Source organism: Polypterus senegalus, chromosome 10 (genome assembly GCF_016835505.1).
Source record: "Polypterus senegalus isolate Bchr_013 chromosome 10, ASM1683550v1, whole genome shotgun sequence".
Lineage (NCBI taxonomy): Eukaryota > Metazoa > Chordata > Cladistia > Polypteriformes > Polypteridae > Polypterus > Polypterus senegalus.
In genome coordinates this window covers 5,835,889-5,858,178 of record NC_053163.1, presented here as the reverse complement: position 1 = coordinate 5,858,178, position 22,290 = coordinate 5,835,889, and the positions used below count along the sequence as shown (strand labels likewise).

The 22,290-nt window shown below is 47.0% G+C and overlaps 1 protein-coding gene across 2 annotated transcripts; it reads right to left on the bottom strand.

Annotated features, from left to right (window-relative positions):
• Positions 1–2,480: 2,480 nt before the first annotated feature.
• armc5 (armadillo repeat containing 5) lies at positions 2,481–21,905 on the bottom strand. Of its 2 annotated transcripts, XM_039765012.1 has the most exons (7): positions 21,372–21,902; positions 21,211–21,241; positions 15,016–15,123; positions 14,070–14,931; positions 8,916–10,159; positions 8,548–8,680; positions 2,481–3,690 (listed from the first exon to the last, which is right to left on the bottom strand). In XM_039765012.1, exons 1-7 carry the CDS (start codon positions 21,684–21,686, stop codon positions 2,736–2,738), a joined length of 3,648 nt encoding a protein of 1,215 aa, XP_039620946.1. In that variant the 5' UTR covers positions 21,687–21,902; the 3' UTR covers positions 2,481–2,735. The 2 variants fall into 2 exon arrangements, with proteins under 2 accessions (XP_039620946.1, XP_039620945.1); XM_039765011.1 differs by having other exon boundaries at positions 14,070–15,123; positions 21,372–21,905.
• Positions 21,906–22,290: the final 385 nt, after the last annotated feature.

Genomic DNA, 22,290 nt, shown 5'->3' with positions numbered 1-22,290 from the left:
TTTTGGTCCATCCAATGCCACCAGGTTGCACCTCAGACTGTCCAGGAGCTCAGTGATGCCCTGGTCCAGATCTGGGAGGAGATCCCCCACAACACCATCTGTCATCTCATTAGAAGTATGCACCGATGTTGTCAGGCATGTATACAAGAACACAGGGGCCATACAAAGTGCTGCATAATTTGGAGTTGCTGCAATTCAATTTGGGCAAAATGGACTAGCCTGCCACATCATGTCTTCACTCTGATTTTTGGGGCGCCTTTGAATTCAGGGCTCTGTAGGTTGATCATTTTCATTTCCATCAAACGATGTGGCATCCTTTCGTTCCTAACACATTACCCAGTCTATATCAGTATAGATATCCAGGAGGATTTCTTTTTCCCATTGAGATCTGATGTGTTGCCAAAGTGTTCCTTTAATTTTTTTGAGCAGTTTATATTCTATGATCTGCTTGGCAGATGTTTGCCGACTGGCAGACCAACCACATGCATTACCTGGTAGGTAACCACCCATACCATCAGATCGGGACTCTGACTACGGATGCTATGAATATATATATATATATATATATATATATATATATATATATATATACTGTACATATATCTGCGGTGGGTTGGCACCCTGCCCGGGATTGGTTCCTGCCTTGTGCCCTGTGTTGGCTCCAGCAGACCCCCATGACCCTGTGTTTGGAAAATTGGATGGATATATGTACATATATAATCCAACATCTGTCTGTCTGTCCGTTTTTCACAAGAGAACTACTTCACGGATTTCGATTGGGTTTTTTTTTTTTCAGAATTTGCTTGAACATTCCGGTTCATTTTGCGACTTCTCTCATTGCGCTAAGTATTACAGTTCGCTTGCAGTTCCGATTTATTTGCGCAAATCCAAGACAGAGAGGCTGCGGGCCAAGGGGTGGGGAGGGAGTGTGATGTCAGGAGTTGGGGAGTCGCTCCGCCTCTGTGTTTTGGAGGGTACTTTACCTCCACTTAGGTAGCCATACCTGCTTATTGCTTATTGATTTTTAAAGTTTCACGAGAGCGCAGACGGAGCCATGGGGAACAGCTAGTATATATAACAATAACAAAGTCTGCCATGCCAGGCAGGCACCGATGTCTCGGACTAGTCCACGCTAATTCAGGTGGCACTGCCTCGTCCAGCTAAATAACCCAGTAATCATGCAGCAGGCCTGATCGACTATTTTGTGCCCACAGCCAAGTCCTGCTGTGTCCTCAGCTAATAATCACCAATGCCCTTTGTCTTTCCAATCATATTGTATCATGAGGTACTCATTCTGACGTCATAAAGAAATGAGGCCTGCTGGGTTTAGCCCTAGTGCCTACCAATGATGTGTTGGGTTTTGTGCCTGCAGATGAAGCCCACCTTGTCCTTTAACTTCATTTCCGTGTTAGGTGAGAACCATCAGGATGTCACGTTGAGTGGATGTTTTTAGATGTGATCCACTTTGAGTCCTACTGGTACATCGTTCACATTTCAACATTGATATAGATAGATAGACCTGCAATCAATGCCGTGAAGCCATCTCACAAAGTCTGGCATGCCTGGCAGGCACACTAATTCAGGGGGCACTGCCTCGTCCAGCTAAATTACCCAGTAATCATGCAGCAGGCCTGATCGACTATTGACCATACCCAAGGCTCAGAGCCACCACGCCACCCAATTAGCTAAGGCCCACTAAGAAACCATAAAGAAATGAAGCCTACTGGGTCCAGAACTGGCACCCACCATCAAAGTCGTGGACCAAGTAAACTCTGCTGTTTTGTGATTATAGTTAAGACCTTCTGTGTCCTCAGCTAATAATCCCCAATGCCCTTTGTCTTTCCAATCATATTGTATCATGAGGTACCCTTTCTGATGTCATAATGAAACTAGGCCTTCTGGGTTAGCCCTGGTACCTACCAATGATGTGTTGGCTTTTGGGTCTGCAGATGAAGCCCACCTTGTCCTTTAACGTCATTTCTGTGTTAGGTGAGAACCATCAAGATGTCACGTTGAGTGGATGTTTTTAAGATGCAATCCACTTTGATATGAACGAATGAGTCCTACTGGGACATCGTTCACATTTTCCCCATCGAAAGGCACTGATGTCTCAGACTTATCCACGCCAATTCAAGGGGCATTGCCTTGCCCAGCTAAATAACCCAGTAATCATGCCATGTCATGGTCCCATTCCTCAGAGGTCTCCCTTATCTGCATCGGGACATTAAAACTGGTTTGTTTCCCCTAACCCCAAGACCAGCCAGATGGTAAGGTGGTCATCTTGGACCAACTAGGGGCCACTGGAGTCTTTCATGTTAGGCCTAAATAAAGCAAGTCGATGTCCGCCATTCCAGTCCTATCATCACCTCAAGTGTCTTCTTAGTCCAATGTTTGAATAGGCCTGTTACAATGACCGGTCCCCATCTGGGCACAGCACGGACCCCAATGGTAAAAGCAAATGAAACCCGCAGAGGCACATCTGGGTTAAGGTCAGCACTCTTTAATGCTCACTGTAGGCTACCGTTGACTGAAGAAACATCAAATCTTGCTCGGGACACAGGGACCACGTCTCAGACGGGCAGCGCTCAGGCTCTTTGACCCGGGCACTCATTTATACAATATATATATAGATCTATTTATTTATATATACACACATTTACAGAGCACACCCTACCATGAGTCTGCTTCAATACCCCACCCATCCCACCCAAACCCCAACGCTTCACCCTGTGCTGTCACCTTAGCAATTCGGCAATCAGGTCATGAAGTTCGGCACTCAGCTCTGCTGGGTTTATAGATTCACTAATGAGGGTGGCCAGACAGGTGCCACCCTCTAGAACCGATGGCGACCGCAAGAACAAGAAGCGTAGGCAACGGCGCGCCACCTCCGGGTAATAATGCTGTTTGGAAAAGAAATAGATGGCCGGCAAATTTTCCAGGCTGACTTCCAACCTGTTCTCCCCACCTTCAAAGTCCAAGAGCGCCTCCAGCTGCTTTTTAAAGGCCGGTAGCAGAAAGCGGTTGGCCCCCTCCATCGTGCGTCCCAGGGGCGATTCACTGAAAGCACTCCGCTGACTGTCGGTGATTATCTGTGCCATTTCTGGGCAGCGCACCTCCGCCAGCGTGCCCAGCGAGCAGCCATGCAAGTGATGGAGAACGGGAATGAAAATCTCTGGTGGCACATCCCGGATCTGGATGGTGGCCCCAGCGACACTGCGCGATTCTGAAAAGTCGCCTAACAGCATTGCCCGGAAGTAATCCGAGCCATTCGTGATGGCGTGCCGACTGGCAGCCACCCGGAATCCATCATCCAGCAGGAATACCAAGTCGGCTTCCCCAGTTTCTGTCATCAGCTTGTAGGTACAGCCCTGCCCAGTGCCACCAGTAGTGGGGACAAGGGACGTAGTTCTTCGGTTATCCTTTACCCTGCGTTCTACCACCTCATCCTTGGAGAGGTCTTCCTCACCGTGGCCCAGCAAGAAGGTGATGGCATCAACCAGCAAGCCATAGAAAGGGCTGGAGAGCTGGGGTGGTTGTGACTGGGCACCAACACCGGAGACTGGGGTCTTCGCTCCACAAAGGGCCTCAAGTGTCAAACCAGCATGGCAACTAGAGGAGGAGAACACCAAGTCAAGGGTCAGCTGTAGTCCACCATGATCCAAAAGCAGCTTTCGTAACATGGCTTCACTCCTACGAAAGAGAATGACAGAAATGACACAAGTGGACATAAAACATCTCAAAGAAGGGCAGCTGCCCACTGTGGCCTGTCTGGCACTGCTTTAGTTCACTGGTACCTCAAATGGGCAACGACAAAAGTCCATCTGGACAAGCTGCCCCCTGGCTGCCACGTCAAACTCCACACCATGTAATCTCCTCACCCAACACTCAAAGGACTGGCGGCCAACAGATAAATCTGAACATCCAGGGTGTCGGAGTGCGGCTCACTGGCTTGACGATTAGTGCCCCTTCGCTACCAACAGACCAGCTCACATTCTTCCTGTCCTCCTTAACACTTCTGACCAAAGCAGTGGTGACAATTCACCTCATCCACACCCTGGCATACACAGAACAAGCAAACTAATGAGGCAAGTGGCTGCTGCAGCTCACCAGGATGCCCACACTGTCCTGTGTGCGGGTGGCCGTACCCATCACCTGGTCACACACACTGCACAGGGCGGGCGGTGCTTCAGCACCTCTTGTCCTTCCCTCTCAGTATTTTAAGACTGCCACTGGTTATGGGTGTCGGGCGGAGGTGCTGACCTTCACCCATCTTGGCACAATAAATTACAGGCCGACTTCAAAAATCCTGCAAAATGAAGAGCAGGGGGTCTCAAACTCCAGTCCTGGGGACCCCGCTGTGGCTGCGGGTTTTTATTCCAACCAGCTTCTGTTTTTAATTGGACTCCTGGGCTAATTAATTGAGTTGTTATTTCCCAAGCTCTGTGGTTTCGGACCAGTATAGAAATAAAAAAAAATACAAAAAACAATTAAAATTTACTAAGCAGATATATGGGAAGAATGTTTGTTTTTTTGAACAATATTTTCATTTTACTTTTCCAGGTTTTCAAATTGTTTAATTAATCCATTATTTATTAACTAGTGGGTCTGACGCTAAAGTAGTTGCAGCCTTTCGTGATTCCACGTCGTCTGCTCTGCTCGTTTTTAATTGTCATTAATAAGATACAATGAAGGGGAAAAAGTGCACAGAGAAACGATAAAACAGAATGAACTCAACAAAAGAGAGAAAGTGTTTAAATCTAGAGCAACAATAGAAATATTTCTAAATCTATAGATATCTATTATATATATATATATATATATATATATATATACAGTAAATAAAAGCCAAATCCCACCGACTCGCTCATCACAAAATCTCCTGAACCCTGAGGACTTGAAATTTGGAACGTAGGCTACCCTTGGCCCATAAGCGCTCGCTAAAAAACGCTTCTAAAAATTTTGTGGTCCAAGCACGTTCTGTCTGTATGTCTGTCCGCTTTTCACGAGAGAACCACTTCACGGATTTACATCGGGTATTTTCTATAATTTGCTTGAACATTCCAGTTGATTTTGCGACTTTCTCATAAGTATCGGAGTTCGCTTGTGGTAATCAATTTATTAGCACGAACCCGAGAGAGACTCATCGGGCTGCGGGGCCCTCCTCACTCACGTGTCTGCCTCGGGGCGTAACCTAAACTGAGCAACTGAGCGAAACAAGCCTACGTACTAATGGTGTAGTAAAGGCAATCACAGTTTGGTGGCCCTTCTCTACTTGAAGCCCCTTTGTGAGCCCACCAAACACAGCGGTTAGTGGATTAGGAGGGATTGTGACCCCCTAAGCCGTCTGAAAAGCATTTAATGATTTTGGTGCAGAATGATGTTAATTTGGTGCATGGCGCCCAAAACATGTGACCCAGTGAGGCTGGAGCTCGATTGTAACGTTTGCATGTTGGAACATTTTGGAGAATTTTAAACGAGAGAGACGTGCAAGATAAAAGATTTTGAGTTGAATAACTGAATTCTTTGCGGGTATGGCGCTCGAGTGTATTCTGTGCGTGGCTGCCTTCCACTCCATTTCTTTCCTTAAATGGCACACGAACAGAAATGAAACGTGAAGCGAGGGAGCCAACAGAAGTCCAGCTAAGTCACAGCCTCAAACTCCAACCAGTTGCTTAATTAGACGCCGATTCTTGTTGTTCATTAAACTTGTTCTTTAATTCCATGGCTTGTTGCTGCTCTCATTGTGCAATAGCAGACACGTCCAAAATTGTGGATTTTCTTTTTTCTAAGAGCACTGGTCAAATGTTTTGTGGACCTGAGCAGATCAGCATTCCTGAGACCTTCACCTTCACTTGAATGTCAGATGTTGGCACTGTGTATCTGATTATGTTCAGCTCTGACGGGAGAGCGTCCCCCGCGTGGGGAGAAGAGCACGTGGCTGTGATATCTCTGGCAATGAGCAGCTACCCTCTAAAGCACATGGCGCTCTGATCTCTCTCTCTCGCTCTCAAAAACGTCAAACGTTACTCCTTAACAGTCTCTAAACGACAACGTGTGCTGAAGAAACGCAGAATCGCTAGCTAAGCAGAGGCAACACGTGACCAGAGGTAGAGCAACTCAAACGGAGGCTGGCGTGTTAGTGAGGAGCGCCCCGCCCGGCTCCCTACTCCTGAGGCCCCGCCCACTTCCCTCCTCCCCTCAGCCCGCAGCCTCTCTCTCGGATTCGCGCGAATAAATCGGTGACGCAACCGAACTAGAATAGCGTGATGAGAGAAGTCGCAAACTCAACTGGAACGTTCAAGCCAATTTTTGAAGAAAACTCGATCTACATCTGTTAAGCAGTTCTCTCGTGAAAAGTGGACAGACAGACACAATTGGCCGGCCGTTTCGCGTTTTCCAAAGTCCAAATTACTAGAAAAGACCAGCGTATATGCTACTTTGGCCAGCCATTTCACAAAGTGGCGAGAGCTCCCTGGCCAAAATGTGATGTGCTGATGTAAGACTGTCCGCTCAAAGTGCGAAGATGTTTGAAAACTTTCAGAAGTGAGCTTTCCATTCTGCACGAGAAACTGCTCAAGGTAGGTCTTGTTCAGAAAGCGTACGCCACTTGAGACGGCCTTCCTCTCGTCCGAACACTAACCTTAAGGTCAATAAAATAGGTTCCTTTAGAGGTAAAATGATAACAGACATGTGAAACCTACTTACATACCTAATCTTAATGATCGTGAAACAACCAAGTGGAGTGAGTCTGCTTTCTGAACCAGAGCTGCCAAGGCTACACTCAATGCAATTCCACTACTAAGTGCGCAATAAATCGCTGCTCATGCCTTTTTTCATTCCAACTTTGGCCGATTGCCCTGTGCCAACTCACAAATCCCGAAATCGAGGAAAAGATCTGACATTGGGTGGTCAATTTACAGCGACGTTGGCCATTTCCTGATTTGGCCAGACACTTCTGGCATTGGCCGTAACATTACATCTCTTATATATATTTCTCTTCTGGTTTGTCCTGCTTCCACTAACTGGTCCCGCCCACATGCAGCCGACACGGCATTTCTCGATTCCTATTCGTTTTCTTCCACAGATAACTCCACCTCCTGGCCACGGACCATACTGTTTAAAAATACACGGGCAAATTTATCACCAAATCTCTCCACTATACGCTAACACTTCTACCTCTCCAGGATATGGACAGTTGTATGTTTTTGACACAGCGCAAGCTGACGTACGCTTACAAAATAAAGCAATTTCTGCATGCAGCAAAAATGTGCTTCTCCAGCTAGATTCCATACTCAAAAAACCATCAACCTCATCGCTAAATCATACAAACACATGGGTGAAATCGCTCAGTCCAATCCAACAGCATCTGTACGAATGGTTTTCAAGGGAAACCCTGGGCAGGATTTACGACGATACAATGCCCCGACATGTCACACCGATGTTCGTCGGAGAAGATCTATCCCAGAGGCAACTCCTGTAAGCAGATTTCCATACTCAATAGGAAGTTACTGTCCTCTCAGGACCACCCGAAAAAGACCTCAATCGACTGCAACGAGTGCAGAATGGAGCTGCTAGAGTCCTAACTAGGGAAAGAAAATCCGAGCACATCACTCCAGTTCTGATGTCACTACACTGGTTACCTGTGTCATTCAGAATTGACTTTAAAATACTGCTTATGGTTTACAAAGCCTTAACATAATCTCGCTCCATTTTATATATTGGAGTGTCTGACACCTTATATTCCAAATCGTAACCTTAGATCTTCAAATGAGGGTCTGCTTAGAATTCCAAGAGCTAAACTTAAAAGAAGTGGGGAGGCAGGTGGCCTTCTGCTGTTATGCACCTAAATTCTGCCGATAGGAATTCGCCAGGCTAATACAGTGGAGCACACTGCTGAAAACTCAACACTTGAACACGGCTTTCTCAGAGCTTCATCTTAGTTTAATCCCGATGCTCTGCATATTCAATTAATTATCATTATTAGTCATGGTGGCTCCAAACTCCGTACTAACCCCTACTCTCTCTTCTGTTCTTTTTGCGGTTTTCTGTGATGTCATTCTGCGCCACCACCACCTGATCAAAGCACCGTGATGTCCCTCCATTGATGGATTAAAGGCCAGAAGTCCACGTGACCGTCATCATCAAGTCCTTCCATGAGAACCCTGAATAGTATGAGGACTGATCATTTATGTTGGTAGAATGCCCAGAGGGGGCCGGGTGGTCTCGTGAACTCTGAACCCCTGCAGATTTTTTTTGTTTTGTCTGTCCTCCCTGGCCATCGGACTTTACTTTTATTCTATGTTAATTACTGTTCTCCGATTTTAATTCTTACTCTGCCTTTTTTCTCTTTCTTCATCATGTAAAGCACTCTGAGCGACATTATTTGTATGAAAACGTGCTCTAGAGGTAAATGTTTGTCATTTTATGAATTGCTTTACTCAAAGCCCTTTGTATTTTTTTTTTTTTAAGGACAATTTAAAATTTATTAGTTCCTTGCACGCAGCCATCCATACCACCCCAAAGGGGGCTGCACTCCATAGTACTCACCGGCAAAGGAAGGGCAAGGCGAGTGTGCAGGCCACCTTGTCACCCTCAGATCCTGACATCATCATGTGACTCAGCACCCCAATTCCAAAGGGTGACTCGGACTGGACACGCAGGTTCTGTAGGAGTGTCGTACCTGCAGGGTAAAAGCACAGCAGAAGGTGAGACCCACCATGCCTTGCAACTCCAGTGAGACTCCTCAAGTCTTCATGTGTTCTCCATCCTCAGCACATTGCACAGCCAGTAGTCTCTAACTTCTCCACTATAATTAGAATGGTGCATATTTCCTACATTACCCAAATCATGGGCCCTGGTGCCCCCCAAACTCACGTAACCACCCCCTTGGAGAGATTTCCCAACGTGCAGCTCACCTAGCTGTCGGATACGCTGAAAGACCTCCTTCTCCGGAGCACTTGCCGAGCTTCCTTCTCCTCCTCCTCCACCTAAGCAGAGATCCGAAGACAAGATCAGTCTGAGGCGGACCATGCTGACCCCAAAGATGCGTACAAAGGCTTCAAGGCAGTTTGGATTGCAGGTCAGGCGAGACAAGAGTCGAAAGCAGCGAGGGCTGGGGTTTGGCGAGAGGGTGAGGTAGTCTAGCAGTCCCCCAAGAACAGAAGGGGTGACCAGCACGGCACTTGGATCCAAAGCTTGTGAAAAGCGGGACAGCAGCAGCAGGAGAGGGGCATCAGGACCCCAGGGCTCCGGGTGGTAAGGATGCGACCTGGCGTTGGCGCTTTGGGGAGTTCCCAGGGAGACCTCTGTGGACTGCAGGAGCTCACGGACAGGGGTACTAAGAAATTCTCGGTCTAGCTGTTGCTGCTGGAGCTGCAGATTGGCCGCAGTCCCTAGCCGTTTTTCCCCAGTGGTCAGTGAGCTATCTAGAGGGGTCTGTGGAGAGGGAGGTTCTCCTTGGGAAGAGCGGGATCGACCACGCATCCTGCGGCGACAGCCACCACTTGGCGGTGTGCGGATTTCGCCCATGGTCACCAGAGAGATGGTGTGATCCACCTCCATATTTCTACCGCTAGGCTGGCAGGGGTGGGCTGCTTCTGAACCTGCGGCACAAGGCTTCCTTATAGATGCAGCTTCTTCTTCCAGGTCCAGCTTCATAGTCTGCCAACGCTGTCCGCTTGCCCGACACCTGGACGCCTGTGCAGGCATGAAACTTCTGGGCTTGGGTTGCTCCAGTTTAACCAGATTCTCTATTGTGGGTGAGAGATGACCATCGGTGGTGTTTAATGTTGTGTCTGTTACTCCGGTGGCCACCAGCGGCAGGTCAGCTGCACTTCCTTCTGCAGATCCAAAGGGGTGAGTGCTTTCTAGCAATGCCTGCTGGCCGCCCTCCCCATATCTTTCCACATTTTGGATGCCAGTACAGTCGAGTGCTGGACCTTCTGGTCCACTTGGGACTCCAAGGGAGAGGCCAGACTCCAGTCCCTCTGTAGGCTGTCCGTCCACTTCGGGGGGCTCAAGAGAAGAAGGATTGAGAGAGTCGACCATTGAGCCGCCCCCAACCTCCAGGCCCTCCAGGTCTAGGACACCCTCTACTGGAGACCACTGCGGTGAAAGCTCTCCCGGACTTGCAATGTAACCCTCGGAAATTAACCACGACCTGCAAACAGAAGAGAGGGGGCATCAAAACATCACTTAGACGTCTGTCTTCACGCACGGCTCCAAATAAGACACAGAGGAAGAAGTAAAATATTAAGCAGTTTTCACGCCATGAAGAAGCGAGGGGAGAGTGGAGGAGCAACGAAGAAATCAGCTGACCTACAGGGCACAACATGCAAGCCAACGTCGAGGTGTTGCGTTGTGTTTGTATATCACGGTTTGTGTTTGGCTCCTAAAACTGGAGTTACCCCCCGTGGGTACATGTGAGACTTTTACCGCCCGTGTTTAGAATTTCTGTTACCTTTACATCAGTAAAAGGTGGATGTAAGTCATGAAGAAAGGCATCAGCTTCTCTAGGTAGAACAACCCTAACGGATAGTAGACAGTTAGGGCAGGATTCTGTTAAGACTTTAAATCAAATGGTACGTCACAGTCAACAGTTACCCAACATACCCATCAATTCTCTTGTCTTTGAATTCATCCCTCTCTCTGTCGGTTCATCATTTTCATTTCCATCCTTCCGTTCCTCACACATCACCAATGTCAGTCCATAGCAGAACAGACAGAGCCAGCAGGATTTTTTTCCCCCCAATGACCTGGGATGTGTTCCTTTCATTTTTTGAGCAGTTTATTTACCGTGTATGCTCCAACACAGGCCCCTGGCGTTTATTTGTAAAATTAGCCTCGGCTCCCGGCGCTTAAGAGAGACCGGCTGCTATTAGAGACCAGCCATTATTAACAAAAACCTTCAGCATGCAATATTTTTTCGTGCGTGTCGGTACAGGTAGGTACACAAAAATATCGCCTAATACAGCGCATCCGGAAAGTATTCACAGCGCATCACGTTATCCACATTTTGTTATGTTACAGCCTTATTCCAAAATGGATTAAATTCATTTTTTTCCTCAGAATTCTGCACACAACACCCCATAATGACAACATGAAAAAAGTTTACTTGAGGTTTTTGCAAATTTATTAAAAATAAAAAAATTGAGACATCACATGTCCGTAAGTATTCACAGCCTTTGCCATGAAGCTCCAAATTGAGCTCCGGTGCATCCTGTTTCCCCTGATCATCCTTGAGATGTTTAATTGAAGTCCACCTGTGGTAAATTCAGTTGATGTGACCTGATCTGAAAGGCACACACCTGTCTATAGAAGGTCCCACAGTTGACAGTTCATGTCAGACCACAAACCAAGCATGAAGTCAAAGGAATTGTCTGTAGACCTCCGAGACAGGATTGTCTCAAGGCACAAATCTGGGGAAGGTTACAGAAAAATTTCTGCTGCTTTAAAAGTCCCAATGAGCACAGTGGTCTCCATCATCCGTTAAGTGGAAGAAGTTCAAAACCACCAGGACTCTTCCTAGAGCTGGCCGGCCATCTAAACTGAGTGATCGGGGGAGAAGGACAGTGACCAAGAACACGATGGTCACTCTGTCAGAGCTCCAGAGGTCCTCTGTGGAGAGAGGAGAACCTTCCAGAAGGACAACCATCTCTGCAGCAATCCACCAATCAGGCCTGTATGGTAGAGTGGCCAGACGGAAGTCACTCCTTAGTAAAAGGCACATGGCAGCCCACCTGGAGTTTGTCAAAAGGCACCTGAAGGACTCTCAGACCATGACAAACAAAATTCTCTGGTCTGATGAGACAAAGATTGGTGTGAATGCCAGGCGTCACGTTTGGAGGAAACCAGGCACCGCTCATCACCAGGCCAATACCATCCCTACAGTGAAGCATGGTGGTGGCAGCATCAGGAACTGGGAGACTAGTCAGGATAAAGGGAAAGATGACTGCAGCAATGTACAGAGACATCCTGGATGAAAACCTGCTCCAGAGCGCTCTTGACCTCAGACTGGGGCGACCGTTCATCTTTCAGCAGGACAACGACCCTAAGCACACAGCCAAGATATCAAAGGAGTGGCTTCAGGACAACTCTGTGAATGTCCTTGAGTGGCCCAGACTTGAATCCAATTGAACATCTCTGGAGAGATCTTAAAATGGCTGTGCACCGACACTTCCTATCCAACCTGATGGAGCTTGAGAGGTGCTGCAAAGAGGAATGGGCGAAACTGGCCAAGGATAAGTGTGCCAAGCTTGTGGCATCGTATTCAAAAAGACTTGAGGCTGGAATTGCTGCCAAAGGTGCATCGACAAAGTACTGAGCAAAGGCTGTGAATACTTATGTACATGAGATTTCTCAGTTATTTTTACTTTTAATAAATTTGCAAAAATCTCAAGTAAACTTTTTTCACGTTGTCATTATGGGGTGTTGTGTGCAGAATTCTGAGGAAAAAAATGAATTTAATCCATTTTGGAATAAGACTAACATAAAATGTGGAAAAAGTGATGAAGCGCTGGGAATACTTTCCGGATGCACTGTATTACAAACAGCTACTTCATTTGAATTTCACATGCTGCATAAGACTGTTAGAGATAAATGGCAACGTCGTTTTGAACCTTTCGCTATTTGTCGTCCGAATCCGCAATGACAAGAAAATTCCATTTTAGCGGATACGAAGACGGCAGGTCTTTCTTTGTTACTCCCCTCTCTGCCCAAAGGGTGTATTTCATAATCCAGGTCCTCGTAGGTCCAAAATAAGTAAATGCGCCCCGTGTCCGACGACCTAGGCTAATCTCGTTGACAGCGAAAACGATAAGGAATGTGCAGCTGGTTAAAAGTGATGAATCTTCGTGGAGACTCTTCATAGCAAAACATATGTGTACGGCTCTCTGTGTATCACTACCGTACGGTATCACAGTATAACGAATGTATTTTGGTCAAGCCGGCACAAAAATGAAGCAGTTTTAGAAACCGGTATATCCGTATTTCTTATATATGCAATGTGCTGACATGCACATGTATAACACACGTCTATAAAGAGACAGGTGCTTACAATGTACGCTAGAAGGCAAATATCAAAGACCCGGCTACTATTTGGCCGCGTCCCCCCTGAGGCCTGGCGCTTATTAGAGACCGACGAGAAGAAGAGACTCGGCGTTTATTGGAGCATATACGGTATGCTGCTGTGGTTTGTAAAGTCGTGTTTCATGACAACTTCAGACATGACCCGTACAACCATCACTGGGCAGGGGGTCAGGACAAGAGGTTTGACTGTTAGTTTGTAGTTCATTTTACGTTTGCCCTCCTCTTCTCTAAGTAACGAGAGCCCAAAATGGCCTAAGAGGAGGTCTCTGGGGATCCTCCTTTCCTGTCCAACGCGGCAGCTGAAACTCTATATTTCTAGTGTTTTTGTTGGGGTGGCTCTCCCTCCCACTCCGTGGATTCAGATAAACGACGGATGGCGCGTACCCTCAGAAATGCAGCCAGCTGCTGTGTGTCTGCCTGCAAGGAGACAGTAGCACCTTGGGGAGGGGGGGGCAAATACTGCCTGATGATTGGCACTGCCAGGTGCAAGCTTTTCTGTTCTTCCATAAATCGCATACATGAGCATCGCGCCAGGCACGAGGAAACAAGATGGCAAAGCTCTCCATACTGAGGAGAGAATGAGAGAGAACTGCAGGGAGCCCCCACAGCTTGCTGACTCATGCCCACCATCACTTACTGGCAGGACCGAACAAAGAACCGGTGGGTCATAAAACTCATATGGATCTCATTTTACACCCCAGATCATCTCTTTCCACTTCCTTCCCCCCACAGGTTTAATTTGCGCTAACGTCATCCCCTCAAGCTGGCGAGAGGTTTTGGCTGCCACAAGAAATCTCCAGGAACTAAGTCACTAGCCTCAAATGCCCACACATGTGAAGTGCCAGGGGGAGCGCATGTTCTACCGATACTCGATAGCCTCACATTCCTCTGAAGCACAAGTATTATCGGGGTTTATCTGCCCCACGTAAATGATGCGCTCCCTTTGAAGACCACCCCAAACCCCCTTCCCATAATATACGTACCGAAGGCTCAGGAAGCTGGTGGAACTCTGGCTACTCTCTGCTGCGTCTCTCTTTGGAGGCCCATCACTGGGGTAGTCAAAGGACTGAGTGTACAAGCAGGCCACCTCCTCGTCCTCCTCTTCCTGCTGGTCATGGCTTTCCCCTTCCGCAGATGCAAGCTTCTTCCCCCTGGCGAAGTCCACCAGGCGGGCTACCAGCAAGGGTACCAGCCCTGCCGCCTGGAGCTGCTCCAGGGCCACCTCGTCATAGATGAAGTCAATGAAGGCGTACACCACTAGATTCGCTATGGACGCCGACGGGGCCGTCCTCCCATCCAGCAAGCTGACCAGCAGCTCCAGTCCCCCAGATTCACGTACTTTGGTCCTGTTGACCGCCTCGCGGCAGCACAAGCACAGGGCGCGCACATAGTGTCCCGATTTGCTCGGCTCTCGCCGAATCTCCTCCACAAAACGGGGGATGGCTCCCACAGAGCCGATGGTGGGACGTAGGCTACCCTGAAGGCAGGCGTTGCACAAGACTTTGAGACTGGGCTCCCTCAGCAGGTCTTGGCCTGCGCCACTGCCATTCTGAGAGAGGGCCAGAGCGCCCAGCTTGACCAGGGCATCACACTTGGACATCTCCAGGGCACATTCCTGTGAGCAGCCCCTCGTCAGTTCCCAGAGAGCAGAAAGGGAGGCCAGAGTCACTTCCTGAGACACGTCAGGGCCGAGCCGCTCTACCAATGGAGGCAAGGCCCCCTGAGTCAGTAGCGCCAAGCGATGGGCTGGGCTGTCGGAGAGGTGGCGCAGGGCCCGGATGACCGATTGCAAGCATTCAGAATCTGAACTGAGGCGGAGAGCGTGCAGCAAGTGGGAGACGGCACCTGGGGGGAGACAAAGAGATGAAGAGTGAGGCCGATGAACAAGAGTCTGCGTGTGACAGCATAGACACGGGCACATGTACTCACCCGCCTTGTGAATGAGGGCTGAATTCTCTGGGTTGACTGCCAGGTTGCCCAGCGCACGGGCTGCTCGATTCTGAACACTTTCGGCATTCAGGCACTTTAAGACGGTGACTGCAAGAAGAGAAAGGCAGGATGAGAAAGGGGGGCATCAGAAGGAAGTCAAAGCTTTTGGGGTCCGTGCCTGCAGTCTGCAAGAAGGGCATGTGGGGTATGCGGCTGTGAGTGAGGCAAGCAAAACGGGTTACAGTGCCAAAGGGCAGCTTGAGCGAAACAATCAGGACTCTGCGCGCAAGAAGCCTGCAGCATTTTTTCTTCTGATTTTTGCTTATTGAAAATGTTTAGGGCCTCAAAGAGATTTTATGGCGCGGATTTCCAAGGGGCCAAAGATCAGCTACTGTGCACTAACATGTGTTCATTACAAATTTCTAGTAGGTGTTGTTCAGATCGTTAGCATAACGTTTAAGAAGAACACAGGTGGCAAAAACTACAAAATCGAGTATTGTGCCATCAAGGAGTTTCTAATGCCAGAGAACAAAACGCCTATCAGAAACGACCAGAACCCGAGCTCCCCCTTTGTGTAATAAAGTTACAGATCTCCGTTTCTTAAAGATGACCGCAGGGCGAGCCAACCTTTATTATCTACTAGCCGGACGGTGAGGAGGGCCCCACTCCTGATGTCACACTCCCTGGCCTGCTGCGTCTCTCTTGGATTAGCGCGAATATATCGCTCCTGCAAGCGAACTGTGATACTTAGCGCAACGAGAGAAGTCGCAAAATCAACTGGAATGTTCAAGCAAATTCTAGAAAGAAAAGAAAAAAAAAAACGATTTAAATCCGTGAAATGGTTCTCTCGTTTGCTAGCTAAGCGGAAGTAAGATACGCCCCGAGTCTGTCGCGTGAGTGAGGAGGGCCCCGCCCCCCTCGGTCCGCTGCGTCTCTCACGGATTTGTGCAGATAAATCTGTACCGCAAGCGAACTCTGATACTTAACACAACGTGAGAGTCACAGAATCAACCGGAATGTTCAAGCAAATTATAGAGAGAAAAAAAAAAAAGAATCGAAATCCATTAAGTAGATTCTCTAACTAAGCGGAGGGAAGATACGCCCAGAGTCTGTCGCGTGAGTGAGGAGGGCCGCAAACCAGAATGTCCAAGCAAATAACAGAAAAAAAAAAACTGATTTAGATCTGTTAAGAAGTTCTCTTGTTCGCTAGCTAAGCGGCGGTAAGGTACGCCCCGAGGCTGGTCTGCGAGTGAAGAGGGCCCCGCCCCCCTCGGTCCGCTGCGTCTCTCTCGGATACATGCAAATAAAATCGGTGCCACAAGTGAACTAGGATTCTTAGTACGATGTGAGAGTCACAGAATCAACCGGAATCTTCAAGCAAATTACAGAAAAAACCCCCAATCTAAATCCACTAAGTAGTTCTCTCGTGAAAAGCGTACAGACATACAGACAAAGGTTGGATTTTGACATATGTAGAGACTAGCCATCCCCTGCGGCTTCGCCCACGTAGCAGTGAAACAGGACAGCGAGGAGGGCCCTGCCAGGCTCCCCACTCCTGATGTAACACTTCCCCATCCTGTTGGCGGCAGCCTCTGTCTTGGATTAGCGTGAATATATCGCTCCTGCAAACAAACTATAATACTTAGTGTGATGAGAGAAGTCACAAAATCAACCAGAATGTCCAGGCAAATAATAGAAAGAACCCGATTTAAATCCGTGGAGTACTTCTCTCGTTCGGAGGTAAGGTACGTCACAAAGCTGGTGCGTGAGTGCGGAGGGTCCCACCCCAGTCCCCCTCTGATCCGTGCAAATAAAATCGGTATCGCAAGCAAACTATGATATTTCGCACAATGAGAGAAGTCACAAACTAAACTGGAAAGTTCAAGCAAATTATAGTAAAAAAAAAAATAATCTAAATCCATTAAGTAGTTCTCTCGTTCACTAGCTAAGTGTAGGTAAGATACGCCCCGAGGCTGGCGTGTGAGTGAGGCGGGCACTGCCACCCTCCCCTCGGCTCACTGCTTTTCTCTGTCCAATCTAAATCTGTTAAGTAGTTTTCTTGTGAAAAGCGGACAGACAGAGAGAGAGAGATGTTGGATTTTATAGATAGATAGATATACATAAAAAAGAGAGAGAAAGAGAGAGAAAGAGGAAAGGCACCATATAGGATAGATAGATAGATAGATAGATGTGAAAGGCACTATATAATAGATAGATAGATAGATAGGAGAGTGAAAGGCACTATATAATAGATAGATAGATAGATAGATAGGAGAGTGAAAGGCACTATATAATAGATAGATAGATAGATAGATAGATAGATAGATAGATAGATAGGAGAGTGAAAGGCACTATATAATAGATAGATAGATGACAAAGAAACAAACAAAATAACAGATTAGCTAAAAGTGTAACATGGCAAGACCTCGAGGGATTAGCTACAGGTCATCTGAGCCCAATCTCAATGAATAATTCAATATGCCCCTCTTTTGCACATGTTGGGTGCCCAGAATGTTGTCTCCAGCCATCAAGGACCTGAACTTTCAAGGGAAATCTCAAGCTAAAGGATTTCGGACTAGTAGAAGTTTCTACTTTGTAATTTAGGGATTACATTTGGACACATCACTGTGCCCAGAGTCCAAAAAAAAAAAAAAACACGCCCCAACAGAAGCAGGGTGACACCATCGATGATGATGTTGAGCAGGTAGTCTACATTGAGCCTGTGGCTGGTCAATGTTATCTACTTTAGCAATCATGGAAATGTGGCAAGGAAAACGGTTGGGTGACCTCTTTCTGTTTCATGAGGTGGCACCAGCAACTCACACCTATGGATCCAGAGGGATGCCACACTAGCCTTATGCAGCAGGCCCGGCCCTGTGAGACTATCACCTCTTCCTAACTCTAAAGAGCAACCTCCTCGGGATGAGCTATGCCAGTGGCAAAGATTTGAGAACATCGTAAGAAGCATATTAGTCTTAATAGCACAAGGTTCACCCCTCTCGTCTTCACACTGTATGAGGTGAAAAAAAATAAAATGAGTTGCGCCTGCTGAGTTAGTAAGATTTTCACACTCAGTCACTTTGAGGGTTTACAGGGAATGGTCTGAAAAAGGGAAAATGTCCAGTGAGCGGCAGATCTCTGGGCAAAAATGCCCTGTTGATGCCAGTGGTCAGAGGAGAATGGGGAGACTGGATGGAGCTGACAGGAACTCAAACTCGTTACAACTAAACTGTGCAGAACAGTAGCTTTGAACACACAACGCGTCGAACCTTGGAGCAGGTGGGCTACAGCAGCAGGAGACCACAGGGGGTGCCACTCCCGTCAGCTAAGAACAGGCAACAATTCACACTGGCTCACCAACACTGGACAAGAGAAGATTGAAAAAGATGCTTCCATGTCTGAGGAGTCTCGATTTCTACTGCGACATTTGGACGGAAGGGTCAATAACATCCTGCCATGTATCAACGGTTCAGGATCGTGGTGGTGGTGTAATGGTGTGGGGGATATTTTCTTTGCACACTTTGGGCCTCTTAAAACCAATTAAGCATCGTTGAGAGGCATTTGAGCATGTGGATGAGTTCACTGGACTCAAATGGCCTCCACAGTCTCCAGCTCTCAATCCAGTACAGCAATGGGATGTGGAAGAACTGGAGATTCGCATCAGGGATGTGCACCCGACAAAATCTGCAGCAACTGTGTGACGCCGACAGGTCAATATGGACCACAATCTCTGAGAAATGTTTCCAGTACCTTGATGAACGTAAGCCACGGACAATTCTGAAGGCAAAAGGGGGTTCACCCCGGTATTAGCAAGGTGTACCTAATAAAGTGGCCTGTTAGTGTATAGATCTCCTTTACTGATGGGCACAGGCACAGCCCTCCACTAACCCATATATATATATATACAGTCATGTGAAAACATTAGGACACCCTTTGAAAGCATGTGGTTTTTTGTAACATTTTTAATAAATGGTTATTTCATCTCCGTTTCAACAATACAGAGAGATTAAAGTAATCCAACTAAACAAAGAAAACTGAAGAAAAGTCTTTTCAAGATCTTCTGTAAATGTCATTCTACAAAAATGCCTATTCTAACTGAGGAAAAGATAGGACACCCTTGCCCCTAATAGCGAGTGTTACCTCCTTTGGCTGAAATAACTGCAGTGAGACGGTTCTTGTAGCCATCTACCAGTCTTCGACATCGGTCTGAGGAAATTTTACCCCACTCCTCAATGCAGAACTTTTTCAGCTGTGAGATGTTTGAGGGGTTTCTTGCACGTACAGCCCTTTTCAAGTCACCCCACAGCATCTCAATGGGATTCAAATCTGGACTTTGACTTGGCCATTCCAGGACTCTCCATTTCTTCTTTTCAGCCAATCTTTGGTTGATTTACTAGTATGTTTTGGGTCATTGTCATGTTGCATGGTCCAGTTCCGCTTCAGCTTTAATTTTCTAACTGATGGTCTCACATGTTCTTCAAGCACCTTCTGATACACAGTAGAATTCATCGTGGATTCTATGATGGTGAGCTGACCAGGTCCTGCTGCAGCAAAGCAGCCCCAAACCATGACACTTCCACCTCCATGCTTCACAGTTGGTATGAGGTTCTTTTCTTGGAATGCTGTGTTTGGTTTACGCCAAACATGTCCTCTGCTGTTGTGTCCAAATAATTCAATTTTGGACTCATCTGTCCAAAGAACATTATTCCAGAAGTCCTGGTCTTTGTCAACTTTATCTCTGGCAAATGTCAGTCTGGCCTCGATGTTTCTCTTGGAAAGCAAAGGTTTCCTCCTTGCACACCTCCCATGCAAGTTAAACTTGTACAGTCTCTTTCTGATTGTAGAGGCATGTACTTCTACATCAACAGTAGCCAGAGCCTGCTGTAGTTCTCGAGATGACACTTTAGGGTTTTTGGAGACCTCTTTTAGCATCTTGCGGTCTGCTCTTGGGGTGAACTTGCTGGGGCGACCAGTCCTGGGCATGTTGGCAGTTGTTTTGAAAGCCCTCCACTTGTAGACTATCTTCCGGACAGTGGAATGGCTGATTTCAAAATCTTTGAGATCTTTTAAATCCCTTCCCAGACTCATAGGCTGCTACAATCTTTTTCTGAAGTCCTCTGACAGCTCTTTTGTTCTCACCATGGTGCTCACTCTCACTTCAACAGTCAGGAGCACACCAAACTAAATGTCTGAGGTTTAAATAGGGCAAGCCTCATTCAACATGCAGAGTAACGATCTACTAATTATGTGCACCTGGTGTGATATACCTGTGTGAGATCTGAGCCAATTTAAGAGGGAATACATGTGAGGGTGTCCTATCTTTTCCTCAGTTAGAATAGGCATTTTTGTAGAATGACATTTACAGAAGATCTTGAAAAGACTTTTCTTCAGTTTTCTTTGTTTAGTTGGATTACTTTAATCTCTCTGTATTGTTGAAACGGAGATGAAATAACCATTTATTAAAAATGTTACAAAACCACATGCTTTCAAAGGGTGTCCTAATGTTTTCACATGACTGTATATATATATATATATATATATATATATATATATATATATATATATATATATATATATATATATATATATATATATATATATATATACACACACACACACATATATACACTTTTTTTAGTTGGATCTTAATATGAACATTATTGCAAGTGTTTCTGCCATCTGTACTTGGCTTTGGGTGTTACTCTCTCCACATAAATTAGCACTTTAAGCTAAAATGGAAAGCTAACAAAAATTCCTTGCTAAAGAAAGACTGTACAAACCGAATGAAAGTTTAAAAATGAAAAATGTTAAAAACTGCTTCGCTTCTGAATTAAAACCACGGGTTTACTGTGAATACAATTTTTAATAACTCTCATGATCTTTCCAATTACTGAATCGTAACAGCACGGCGGAGGCCAAGCTTTTATTTGCCAACGCCCCAGGCAGATCCCTCATGAGCCAGTAATAAGGGCGTGTAGATCCGTACATGCCCTGGAAGTAGAAAAAAACGGGGACCCTGGGATGCCACAGAGTGGACTGCGGAAGCGCGTGATTAGACCGTTAGACACAAATCGAGGCCGTCAGCAGCAGCCCACAGCTATCAAACACCACGCTGACGTCACTGTATGAAGCAGTTGCTGACGTGGCGAGGGTTCCCTCCCAGGCAGCAAGAACCATTTTGAAAATTGCACTCACCGAGTGGGGGGATCCCTCCAAGGTTTCGGACCTAAAAGTAAAAGAAATAGGAAGCACAGTGACAAATCTGACAATAGATGTCCTTAACAAATAAACTTCAAAGTGTCTACGCGTGTGTTTCTGCTCCAGTTTGCGCAAGGGGTAAGATTTTCTGGCCTCACCTCGGTTCTCGTCCCCTCCTCGGTGCAGCAGTTGGCCAGTATGCTGAGCGCCAAGTCGAGGGTTTTCCCCGCGCGCGGCCGTCGCAGCAGCTCGAGCAGGGGGAGGAGCCCACCGCGCTCCCGGTAGCGCGCAATACCCCCACTAGCTTTGATGTGCCGCTTTCGGATTGCGATAAGCGCCCTGCACAAGTCGGCCTCAGACTGCCTCTCATCTCTACTGCGGGCAGACCTGTGCGTCGCTTTTCCTAATTGCGACAAACACCAGCTTAACGAATTTTCTGCAACGGCGCACCCCGACTGTTTAGTCGACGCCATTTTTATTTTTTTTTTCCACAGAGGTGGGACTGGGCGGAAACACGAGGTCCGTTGCTAAGGGTGACAGACTTCCGTTCCCTGTTTATATAAGCGAGCGGTTTCTCGTTGAGACTTCTGGGAAATGTAGTTTTTACATTTCCCACGACGGCTGAACTGAACAAAGGATTCGTTTTTAAAAGACTGCAATTCCCAGAGGGCTATGATGAACCAAGGGGAAGGTCTACTTGTTTTTTTTTAACTTCAATGTCATGACGTTTTTGATAGAGACTGGCTCTTTGGGAGTTGGGGACAGTGCTATGACAAGCTTTCCTACATATCCCAGAAAGCGACAGACCATTGCATGAACAGAGGAAGCCATCGCAGGACTTTATGGACTTAGGGCCTCGTTTCCCCAAGCAACCACATACTGATATAATAAACCGTTTGGACTTCCGTTTAAGGATATTAAACGCGTCACGTCTTAGACCAAGGCCAGGCTCAAGCCAGTAGACAGTTATTTTATGTACAAACAGAACCGCTGCTAGATTCAGCGGAATCAGTTGCGCTAAACCTGTGCGACAGTCGTTAAGCACCACCCAGAAGGGTGGAGTCTAGAATACAAAAA

Bases quoted from the DNA above. Each gene is read 5' to 3' on its own strand.
- armc5 (XM_039765011.1), bottom strand. From the start codon at position 21,686: ATGGCGTCGACTAAACAGTCGGGGTGCGCCGTTGCAGAAAATTCGTTA. The intron at 15,124-21,210 runs GTGAGTGCAATT...CTCTTCTTGCAG, and splicing joins TGGAGGGATCCCCCCACTCG to TCACCGTCTTAAAGTGCCTG. The intron at 8,681-8,915 runs GTGAGCTGCACG...TTTACCCTGCAG, and splicing joins TCAGCGTATCCGACAGCTAG to GTACGACACTCCTACAGAAC.